This window comes from Leguminivora glycinivorella, chromosome Z, assembly GCF_023078275.1.
Source record: "Leguminivora glycinivorella isolate SPB_JAAS2020 chromosome Z, LegGlyc_1.1, whole genome shotgun sequence".
Taxonomy (NCBI): domain Eukaryota; kingdom Metazoa; phylum Arthropoda; class Insecta; order Lepidoptera; family Tortricidae; genus Leguminivora; species Leguminivora glycinivorella.
Window position 1 is genome coordinate 51,431,805 of NC_062998.1, and position 12,813 is coordinate 51,444,617.

General features: G+C 36.8%; 1 protein-coding gene across 1 annotated transcript in view; it reads right to left on the bottom strand.

Moving 5' to 3' along the window:
• Nucleotides 1–1,066: 1,066 nt before the first annotated feature.
• Nucleotides 1,067–12,813, bottom strand: part of LOC125241786 (glucose transporter type 1) — an 84,075-nt gene continuing 72,328 nt past the window's right edge. The window contains exons 9-14 of the mRNA XM_048150412.1: nt 10,867–11,003; nt 10,121–10,279; nt 9,122–9,261; nt 6,216–6,288; nt 1,578–1,781; nt 1,067–1,210 (exon numbers count right to left, since the gene is read on the bottom strand). Of these exons, the coding sequence (XP_048006369.1) occupies nt 1,067–1,210; nt 1,578–1,781; nt 6,216–6,288; nt 9,122–9,261; nt 10,121–10,279; nt 10,867–11,003 (857 nt within the window). The remainder of the gene's footprint in view (nt 1,211–1,577; nt 1,782–6,215; nt 6,289–9,121; nt 9,262–10,120; nt 10,280–10,866; nt 11,004–12,813) is intronic.

The following is a 12,813-nucleotide window of genomic DNA, read 5'->3' on the forward strand; positions in this document are numbered from 1 at the left end:
GACATGAATTGCTTTTTCGGAACCGTTTAATACTCACGCAAGTCGCAAAGTTACTATAGCAATAAATATTCTAACTGATTCATTGACTGATTGATCTCTATTGTTTTTTCGAAATCAATTAGCGGTTCATATTGTACTCACGCGAGTCATGTTTCTCGTCCACAGGCGCCGGCGGCGGGGGCGGTAGCTGCTGCTCCAGCGCGTTCACGCAGTTCATCATGCTGCCGTATAGCCGGCTATCGCGGAAACTGTCCCTGTCCGTCCCACATATTATAGTCCACCAGTAGGGAATTTAACTTCACAAAACAATTGTCTAAACATTTTTTTTTTAATTTGTGTCCGAGTGTCCCATGAATAGTCCAGAGAATCACATTTATTTACCCAAATAATCTGAAGAGATATTTTTTAAGAAATGTCATAGTCTTTGAAGTCGAACAAAAAAAACTATCTGTTTTGGGGAACAGGACTCTACTGTTCAAATGTTTCAAACTTCTGCGCACAGTAATTATGTATAGTGTGATATAGATAAAATATATTGCAGTTTCACAGAAGTCGTGTGAATAATCCTTAGTGCAACGCGTGCCTATGGAGTATGAGGTTTCAACTAATTTTTAATTTATATATGCATGATGGAGTTCATTATTAACAACCTTTAACTAACGTTTTGAAAGATTAAGGGCCAGTTGCATCAACCACATTTGACAGACACATCATCATCACATCAGCTGAATTCTATGGAACTTCCCATACAATAAAATTTAACAAACGCTTTAACAGTGACAGACGGTAAGAGAATTGAAAAACAGTGACAGGGATATGAACTTATGAAGTTCACTGTTAATACTTACAACAAAAAGTACCCCTAGAGAAACCAAAAGTGTAATATTATAAGGCCGTCTAACCATTATTGAGTCACCAAATCTGTGGTTTTTATCAATCACTATCATACATAGCAAAGTTTATATAACGACTGTAACGATGTAGTTAGTAATAGCTTCCATCATACAACAGTGCGGTGTAGTGTCCAGAAAAAACATTTTGAACTGAAATAAAAATTGTGCCAAACTCACCTCCCGTTGGAGTTTCTAAAGAGGGCCAAAATTTCTTCAAACGTCTTATTTTTCGTCTCAGGAACTTTTTTATACGTAAATATCCAAAAAATTGCAAGGAATACACTAAAAGGCAGGAATGTATAGTTTTCCAGTAGAGCCTGAAAAGGAAACAATTAACATGTTAATGCCACTTTTAGAACTATTAGAGATGCCAGATATGTTTATCGTTTAAAATCAGTATCATATTTAATTGCAATTCAATAATGACCTCACAATTTTCCGAAGAGTAAAATACATTTTCTGATTTGAGTAAGTCCTCTTCAGACTAACTTTACGAATAGGGGTGGTGTTGCATCACGTCTTTTAGAATTACTCACCGCCCCACGAAGGAATTACCCATACCCACCGCTACTCAACACATGAGATCATGACTCTTGGGTCTGTATTACGTGCAACAACTTAGCAACACACCTATCTCCACAGAATTCTTATAACACTCTAATGTTAAGTAAATAAGTGACTAACCTTCATGCTAGGGAACCCGATGCCGACAACAAAGTTGGCCATCCAATTGACCAACACAGCGATAGCCATAGCACTCGGCCGCGGTCCCTGAGAGAATAGCTCCGCGGTGATGAGCCACGGAATAGACCCTGGCCCCACCGCAAAGAACACCACGAAACTCAGCGTAGACACCACCGACAGGTAACTCATCCAGTCAATCATTTCCTGAACATAACCAAAGAACTCCTATCAGTGCGTAGAATCGAATTCTTTCCTGCACCGACCGGCTGATCAAGATATACATCACGCACGATGTTTATGTGCATTATCCAGGTTGTTACGGGGGATGGGAAGGGTGGTAGAATGTATTTGATTTTTCATTTTTTTCTACTAAGTTGATAATGCTGCTGATCCTTTAATAATTAGTATCCTTCTTTTGAGTCATTAATAGTGTAAAGATTGCCATATATGATAACGTGTACATAACTTGCTTTCTATGTATACATCTTCTACGCACTGATATATCAGTACGACCGAAAAACATGGAAAGTGAGTTACTTAGATGTTAGCGTATACATCAGTGCAGACACGTCTACTGTCTCTTGGTAAAGGTACTTATCTCAACAAAACAAATCCGTTCCCCTTAAACTTTAAAATATAGTCTGGCCTAATCTAACTTTGCATCGACTTTGACGTAATGATGTGTCGTAGGACCATTATAGCCGCAATAATTTCATGTTAAAATCACGATTATAGTGGCACTTCCTCACTCGGTCTGTGCATGGTTAGGTTAGACTGCATTCATACCTACAAAAGTCACGACAATCATGACGTACCTTGATTGTTTGATTTGAAGGACTTTCTACAAAAATGTTACAGAGAAGACAATCTAACTATCGTAAATTGGGATTGGATTTAGGATGGCACTGTGTTCGGAGCATTATTCAGTGTCGAAAATAATACTTTAGCCGTCGAGGAAGTAAAGTATCTTCGGCCACTGAATAAAATTTGTCAAAAACTATCAAATGGTAGTCCTAATTATGTAGGAAAAGACTTTTTAAACCAGAAAATTTGAAAAAGTATCACATTTATTTCGGAAGTCTACACAAACTATTCTGATCGGAATACTCGTACGTACAGGAAAGTATTTTTATAGACCTTCCCTATTATTTACTGTTGTGGACACAGTGACCTGATTGCTATGTTTCGAATAAATTGTCTTTTTAACCGATTTCAACATTGAATAAAGATTCCAAATGTTGTAGACAAGTTTAGTATAGGTATTCATTACTTTTATACCAAACCAATTCTCATTTAAATTCCGTAAGAATTGAGGATTATATTTAAATCTAATAAGAATCCTCTTCAATTTATGTCTTCTTCATTAATCAAATTCCAATGAGAAAAAAACAGTATTTTTAAATGTATTCCCAGTGAATAAAAAAATTCAAAAATCAAGATTACCATTAGACAGCAAACGACAATAAAGGCCAGGGACACCATAACAACCCTTGTTGTATTACAGTGAAGTAACTCGCCATCGCTAGCTTGTGAAGGTGGTATCTGCTTGTAAGCAGTGTTGTGTATTTAAGTATCTGCCGGCCATCTTGAATGCTGAGCTGTGGGGTGCAACAAGCGCGTAGTGTGTTTTTGTTGAAGTATTTTTTAGGACAAGATCGAAATGTGATGAATCAGAGAATATTCAAGAGAGAATAATGAAGCCCCCACCCGAGGAAATATATTGAACCAAAAATTAACTAAGTAACTCGGAACTCGTTATTGAACTTGACCTAAAATTGCCCCGTTAAATGAGAGTGTTCATTTAAATAGAAGCTTAGTCTCAGTAAAGTGTCACCTGACACTGTTAGCTTAATTTGGAAAAACAATCTAAATCATCACAGCGATAATAAACGATCTTCAGAGTCAAAAGTATCGTTCTGGTTGAGAAAACCTATATTTTGATTCTGACGAATCGGTATTGTTCCTCTATGATGTCTTAGAAGCATTGTTTAATACAGGGTGTAAACCTAATACGGGCGAACCTCTTAACGGTGGTGAGTATAGGACATAAAAAATTGAATTAGATAACTTTTACTTAAAATTGAAATAATTTTTTTTATCCATACAAATTAATTCGGCCCTCAATGTAATGCAAACACACTCGCGTTAAGCGCTCGTTGACAGTTGTCATTGATTGTCATCGCAACCACGTTTACAGTACATTGCTGCTGGGATTTTTTTTCAAAAATTAATTATGGGCTGAAAATTAAGAGTAACTCAAAAACACCTCTTAATTAGTGATAACAATATTGAATTATATGCCTGGTTTCATTTATCGCCCTTATTACTATCTCGAATTCTGCTGCTGCTGTCGAACAAAGCTTTGATTTGACACTAACAATATAAGAATGCGTATGGTTTCTTCATTCCGATCTTGTCCAACAAAACCTACACGCTTGTCCTCAGCATTCACGATCAGTTACGCGTGCTAGAGCGTCCAATTCTTTCTCAATCCTTGTGGCGTGTGGAGTGCAGTGTGTGATGTTTATTTGATCAATTTTCCTTTCCTACCGAGACGCCTGCTCCGGTGCTAGGAAAGTCGCAGATTGGGGGGACTGGCGAAGCAGAAGCAAATAAAGGTGAGAAAAGAGGGGCGTGCATGCGGTGAATGATCAAAAGCGTGTACTCCTTTGTACGGTTATCGCCATTTTTAATGCGGCTACCTTGATTATAACTCTTCAATATATAAAATCTGATGAAGTATTAGGGCAGTCGTAAAAATAATGGAAGTGGAACAGAAAAACCGATAAAATATTGATGATCTTTTCCTATAAAGTTCATTTCCATGATTATTTTATTCTTAGCTAAACAGATATAGGTAGGTACACACTTTTGATGCGCTTATTCTCAGATCAATATGAATAATCAAATAAGCTCTTTCCATTACATTTTCGTGAGTTGGTGCAATTTTTTACTAATTATTTTTAGTTACATCTTTTAACAGGTTATTTCCGGTTTGGGTTTATTATGTAAGATCTTATTTGATTATTTATATCAGAATTTAAAAAATGCGTGTTTCTAGTTATGAAGATTAATCTGATAAGAAAACAATTGCAGAATAACCTTAAATAACCACAAGTATTCTCTATTCCATCAACACATTAAAAGTACGTAAATAAATCAAAAGACGTGACTAAGTAAATCCGTCAATGAAATAAATAAATATAGCATCTGTAGAATTCTATCATTGGCTGAGTAAAAGTACGATATACCTACTATGTAAAGGGATACAAGTTGAGTGCAGTTTAAAAGAAGATTGGAAAGAAGTAAAAGTCTTGAATGGAAACTTAAGCATTTCGTGTACCTACGTTCTTGTAAGATCTTAATGAAATAGAGTATAGACATAATAATGATGAAGGAAATGGTATTGAAGCCACATAAAAGCGTGCTAAAGCACTTTATATTATACTAAGTAATACTAAGTAATGCATTCAGGGGTCAAGCGTTCCGCAAAGTCCAGAATTATCAATTACCTAATAGTTATTTGCGCTATAGAGCAACGTTTTATTTTGACTGCACAGGTTATTTTAACTGCACAAATAATTATTAGGCATAACAGACAACGGATTCAACGGAACGCTATTAAAACAATATGGTGATTTTTTAATCCAGTGCTTTCAGTTGAGGTAGTCAGTCGCTAATGAGTTTAAGCACTGCTATATATAAATATAATAGAAAGGGATCAAAATAAAGTTGTAACATTACTTTGTTAAAAAGCTACTGCTGAGAGACTGACTATAGTTATTTATGTCCATTGACTAAACAATAAGAATTTGATGAATATAATTATGTTCAAAGCACCGGACTATGTCTTACATAATATACTTAATTACTTAATCTAACTTAAATTACGTAAACAGAAGAATGATAATTATATTGTCATGTAAATAATTCGCAAATGCACGAGACTGAGCAAATGAATTCACGGCGTTTAAAATTACTATCCAAAAAACATTAACTTTTTAAGTACCTACGTAAAATGACTAGTGTATAATTAATTCTTCCACGTACATATACTTAATTAAATGCAACGAATGCAAGATCTTATATTAAAATACAGTTTAAATACTCCAGTGAATTGGGTACCTAGAATCCAACTAGGTAACCTAGTTAAGATCTAAAACTTTTCTCATTCCGTTGACTCAAAAGAGTGGTATTCATCTTATTAAAAACTTTTCTGCAAGTTAGTCCTACTTGTAGCTCTCATATCTACTTTATCGGTTACGGTTTTAAAGGAACTAACTTCAGTCATTGGAGAAGATTATGGTCGGTTGCTATATTTTTAACGAAAAGTGATTTTCTTGGTTAAAATTGTATATTTATACTATTTATATTGTATATTTAACCCGGTTTAAACAGTTAACTTCAAGGCTAACCCTACACTAGAAAACCGTATACACGCCAGTTTCATTAATTCACCCGATTACCCGTTAGATAATGGATCGTTTTTTTAATTCACGTTTTATCAAGTAACCGGTTTTTTAGCGCGAATAACTTTATTTCAATACCGGATCGAGCCCGAACACTCAATGCATTTCGTAGGGAAGACGTTTGAAGAATTTCCCCACCGAGTCGAAACCTTAATATTATAGAACACACCTTTATTAAAAATGAAATTGTAATGAAGATTGAAAAGATGAACATGCCGCCGAGCCCGTACAAGTGGAGGGTCCTGGAAGCAAAACAATTGTATGATCAGTATGGTAAGTAGTTGACTTTATTCATTTTTGGTAGTAATCTACTGGCCACTTGCACCGCCCGCTTAACTCAAGGTTAGTGGGCTGCCAACTATCAAATTCCATATAGCAGGTAGTTCAAGTTTAGTGGCCCTAAGACAAGTTGTGAAGATAAAGAGTCATAAATGTCAAATCTGGCAATCGAAATTTTTTGTCGAAAAGCTAATGAATGTAGAAAATCTAATTGGAAAATCAAGGAGATTTATTCGCAATGGATCGACTGAGTTTTTGATTTTTAAGGAACAATAACATAAAATTCACACCGCGTCATAAATTCTTTGCCGATGGTTTACCTTCTTCCAGTGAAATAGTATATTGTGCAACAAGGGAGGTAAGCATTGAGGTATAATGTACTAGAGAGGACACGGCGAACAAAAAGTTTGCGCCACAAACATAAGTCCAGTGGACTTATGTTGCCTCAGTCAGTCTAATGCCTTCCTGTGCTATAAGATACTGTTGAAGCCATACGAGAAAATCTAACAAAAGTGACGGTGTCACAATTCATCGGTTAGTAGACAAGCTATTTTGATCTAACTTAATTTAAGTAATTATTATAATGAAGGGACGGTCTCCTTAAACGCGATGCTATGGCCGCCATTTTGACAACTGGAATCATAGATGAATCGCGCAGACATGGGTAATAAGGTATAATAATTGTGATCATATTCTGTTTTCAATATATAATATAAAAATATTTATTTCAATTTATAGTTTTGAATATTACACGGTTCTAATACGAATTTTAGTCGATAATATTATACAATAAGCATGATTTTGAATTATTTCTGAATTATAATTCTCATTATTGACGAAAAATAGTGACACCAAAACTGAAATAGTATTAAAGTATTTAATGCAACCGGTGTTTAAGGGAGGTAAAACAAGGTGAATGGCGCGATTATTATTCTGAGCGACAGAAACTTACAAAACTAATTTTATTCAAAGGAAATTAAAATTTATGAAAAAAACAATTACTTATTTTTATTTCACTGAGTAGAAATTAAATATAACACAATGTACAATAGTGCTAAAAATAAACTACTTAGTATTTCACACACAAAGTATAAAACAAAGGTCTACACTAAAAGTGTCGCGTCTAGGTGGTCAAGTCTTACTCTATCACACGGTTCGCTTGACGCGCATGCGCCTCGCGCTGCCGCCGCTGCCGATCGGCGCACAGAATATGTTCGAGTTGTCATTTCTAGTACGTAGTACATAGTAGTTCAATGGAGGTAAGGGGGATTTTGTCGACAAGTGTTTTAACTCGCGACAGCCGCAGGCTGGAGAGAGTTATAGACACGAGTTTACAAAATCCTTACCTCCTGAGTTACACACAATATTTTTCATCACATTTGAGAGGAAAACACAGAGAAAAAAAAATCATAAGGCAAAATCTTCAATGAATGGCGGTGTTGTACTGCTCGTTGCTATGGCAACGCGGTCAAGCGCAATCAAGATGGCCGTCACAATTTCCTGCCAGATTGCAAATTATAACGATTTATCTACGTGAAATTTACAAAATAAATGTAAAACACACTGAAATAATAGTAAAACATAAATAAAATGCATTTTTCATACCGTATAATATTTATTTATAGCTTAATAGTCAAATTTCAGTTGTGCAAAAAAATCCTTGGCTGATTGAAACATCCTTTGCCTGAAGTATTGTACGGATTGTATTAATTTTTAAAACTAAATCCATTATTCCCTTGGGAATAAAACGGTACATTACTCTTCAGTACACGTAGACGCAATGAGACATTTAAACAGCAAATGTGATGAAAAATATTTATCGATGCTTTACCTTCTTCCAGTGCGATCCATAAGTGGCAGTGATACAATACAATACTCATGCGGAACACGAGGACGCCAATGTTTGGTGTCATAACAAAAAATAAAACCGCCTTCAAAAATAAGCGCGTTACAAAACACGGAGAAACTAAAAAGCCAAAAATAATAAACCTTTCAATTCAGATTTCTTATCGTATTGCAATAAGCTAAACATCCAAATTATAAACAAATCAATTATTTTTGTAGTCGGTACCAGACCTGTTCGTCGCCTTCCTATTGCCTGTTTGCCCCACCCAACCATACACAGGCTGGTACCGACTCCAAAAATAATTGATTTGTTTATAATTTGGATGTTTAGCTTATTGCAATACGATAAGAAATCTGAATTGAAAGGTTTATTATTTTTGGCTTTTTAGTTTCTCCGTGTTTTGTAACGCGCTTATTTTTGAAGGCGGTTTTATTTTTTGTTAAAAAGTTAATTTATTTGTTGATTTTTAGTGGTTCCTAGTGATATTATATGTATCAGTCCGAATACATGTACAGTAGTGAAAGAATTATCCTTTAACTCCTAACCATTGAGGAGTTGACCTTCCATCAGCAGCTCAGCCACATAAAATTATTACCATCAGACGTAAATACTGGTGTACCTTTGAAAAATAGACTAAAAACATTACATGTGCCTATAACATTTGAAGAGTTCCCTCGATTTCTCCAGGATCCCATCATCAGACCCTGACTTGGTGCCAATGGGACCATCTCGGGGTTATACCGGTTCGATCAAAAAAAAAATTTTGAAAATCGGTCCACGATTCTCGGAGATATCGAGTAACATACATACAAAAAAAAAATAAAAAAAAAAATAAAAAAAAAAACATTCAGTCGAATTGAGAACCTCCTCCTTTTTTGAAGTCGGTTAAAAATTGGCCACTTCTTGTGTGGTTTTCAGATCATCTCAAAAATAATTTATCAATGGTTTACCTTCTTCCAGTGCGATCCATAAGTGGCAGTGATACAAGGGTCATGCCGACCATAATAGCGCCGATGCCCATGGTGGCGAATTTGGCCGCCTCTTCCGTGAGTCCCGAGGAGGTGAACAGCGACGTTGAGTAGTAGAACACCTGGGAAAGACATTTATTTAAGCTTCGTCTAAAAACAGAACAATTGTAAATCCACAACATGCAGTGAATAAACTATTTAAACAAGTACCTACAAAAAAATCCTACAGCTCAAAAACACGCTGCAAGTCGCCACCAACACGCAGCGTATCCAAAAGGCTGGCCGCATTGCGTCGCTGAATGAAACACTGGCCAGCCCTTTTGCCACCCGTTTATTTAAGTACTATGTCCTAAATAGTGCTGCCCTAAATAGTGTAAATAGCAGCTTGTACGCGCTTCTCGTAAGCTTCAGTAGCTTAGATAGGATGGATTAGACAGGTATTTTGAAAGGTATCTGTATTGTAAGGTATGTTTCGGTCAGTAACTACGACGTGAAGTTCGGGAGCCCTATTGTCCTCTTTCCTTTGATTTCTTCTGTTACTTAATACATATTGCATGAAAATGATCGTCAATTTTGTTTGGTGCAATACAGTAATATAGTCTCTTACCGCGTTGATATTCCACATTCACTCTTCTTTTCTTCACTGTCTAGTGCTATCTGAATGTACATAAGATTGTCCAGCATATTACCCCTGGAAAGTACTCTGTCTCTTACCGCGTTGATACCACTCAGCTGCTGCGACAGTTGCATCGCCACACCAAAGAACAGAGGCTCCAAAGAATTGGAGAACACGACTCATGAATATGGAACCCTCACTCACTCTCCTTTCCTTCGCTGTCTACTGCCATCTGAATGTACTATCAGCTTCAAAATTGCATGGCAAATTTATCAATAAATTCATAATTTCTCCATGCACTTTTGCAACTGATAGTACATAAGATTGTCCAGCATATTCCCCCGGGAAAGTAATCTATCTCTTACCGCGTTGATACCACTCAGCTGCTGAGACAGCTGCATCACCACGCCAATGAGCAAGGGCGCCCGAAGAGTTGGAGAGCACAGTAGCTCCCGCATCGAAATGGAAGCCTCCGCCTGCTGCGCTCGCTCTTCGGCCCTCATTTCTTCGATGTCTTCTTCTACCTGAATACGTAAAAAGGTCGAAACTTAAAGACACAGTGTAGTAGTACTATGATACACTAATTTTCTAGTCTTAACCCAAAAACTTTGACAGAATTTGAATTAAATAGGTAAACCTTATTTGGTACAAATGACATTTTTTTATTATATTCTAATAAAGACCTTGGAGGTTTTGGTGCCGTGACCAGGATTTTAGTGGTTTTCAACTGTTAGATGTTCATCGGCTTTGAAATATAGGTAGTCTTTGCTACCAGTAAAACTTGAATCATTATTTTGTAATTATTGGACACGAAGTTTATTTTAAGTGCACCTGGTGGAAACTCGCAACCACCAGGAATGGCGGTCTTCCTCCCATTTTCTCCTGATGAACACATATTTCAGTTAGGCATGCATGGCCAGTTGGAAAATGGTGGGGCATATTGCCAGACATGTTGGGTATAGAGTGTAACCTAGAGAGCCTCTTCTTCCTATTGTCTCGTGATGAGCAGGTATCTCGGTGACTCAGAGCACGCCTACAAAATCAGCAGTTGAAATATGGCAGGGCATATTGCCTGACTTGTAGGCAGTGACAGTTTAAGCTCCATGCGTACCTGGTTGCTAGCCCGCAACCGCCTCAAGGCGCGACGGGCCTCCTCTTCCCATTGTCTCGTGATGAGCAGGTATCTCGGTGACTCAGGGCAGGCCGGCAGAAGCAGTAGTTGGAGTATGGCAGGGCATATTGCGAGACCTGTAGGACCATAAAAATAATAAATAAAATATTATTTATGTCAGGGCATATTCGCGAGAACAAACTCCAAAAATATTTTTTCTAAGGTAGGTAAATTTTATGTTTTTCCTACTCAGAATCACGAGACTGACGAGACCTTTCGATCTAGGACAAACAATAAGGGACAAAAAATGGTTCCAAAATGTTCTATTATTTTGCATAATACGATTTGCCTTCGTATTGTTACGGAAACGTACGAACGTGTTGTGCTCATTGTTTGGAGAATCATCTTCTTAACTATATAATAACATTTAATAACTAATAAAAAAATAGACTAATAATAAATAGGGGTGCAAATTAAAGGGCAGCCTTTTACAGTGGCAATTGTAAAGAATGAGTATTACAACCGGTGAAAGCAATGTAACTGTAAGCAGAAACTTAAAAAATCCATCGCCTATAAAAATATCCAGCGATGTAAACGAAATCCAATACGTCTATTCCAAACCGTACAAAAATAAGAGTCGCGTCACGATTAATTAAAATTCAATAACCTGAAATAAATCGGCTTGTTCCGAAGGTTGACAAGACGTTTAACTACGAGACCGCTATATTTTAAAAGTTATACTTCTGCAAACTTAACTTTGCAGTCATATAATAAGAGACTCGTTGGAGTTGGTATGCAATGGGGATTTGTCGAGTGGTAAGCGTAAGTTGGCGGAGTCCAGAATAGGGTATTCGATTAAACAACACACTGGCATCGATGTGGGTCGGATTGGTCGGATTGAAAGCCTCGAGGCGTATTAGCGATTTTTAAATTTAAATACTGCTTTTATTATACTTGCTGCTTCTTGCTTGGTCCGACTACCAATCAAGCTATAAACAGTCAACCAAATCTTGACTTTTAAGGAGATAAATTTGAAAAATGTACGGCCAATTGTATTCATAAAACGTGTGCCTTCCTAAACCTTGACGTTGGCGGAATCATCGACAAGCCATAACATAACACTTAATAATTTATTGAAAATGTAGAGGCGAAGGATACATTTTTATATTGTTAGCTTCAAGGACTCGCTACTCATTCACATAATCAAAGACTCATTCACATAGTCAATACCAAATTGCAATGTGGTGTTTAACATCTGAATGTGCTTCCCGCGGTTTTAATGGAAGGGTACGTGACTCGGTGTTCCGAAGTGGAAGTCGTGACTAGCTATTTCTAGAACTTAAAAGTAGTTTTAACTTTACCTGCACTGGTTTTAAATTTTCCTTATTCGTTCACTAGAGAAGACTATGCCGTTTTGAATAAGATGTTAAATTATAAAATGGCTGAGATAAAAGCGTGATAAATCTCTTTTTCTCAAACATGCAATGAAATATTGTCTTTACGTTCCTTAAAATGGGCTGGGAAGTATCGCTTTTTGGGCGCAACAACTCGAGAGGACTGTAAAGGGATTTCATATTATTTTTTAGGCCTAGGCCTGCAAAGTAACTTTTTTTTTAATTTCGACAACATTTTTTATTTCATTGTATGTTTGAGAAAAGCCCTATACATGCCTCGGCTTGAAAACGGATTTCCGGCCTCGTATCCCTATCCGGCCTCGCTCGCACGCTCGCTCGGCCGTATATACCCACTTGGCCGGAAATCCTCATTTTCCCGGCCTCTGATGTAATGTACTATACTAATGCTGAAATTACCTGACTGCCGTTCCGAAGTTCTTCTAAGATGTAAGTGAGATGTTACTACGATATCATATCATACAGATCTATCAGACAGTATCTAAATCGGTAGTGACATTTCTTCGAAAGAAATCATCGTTTTTGACACTAACAT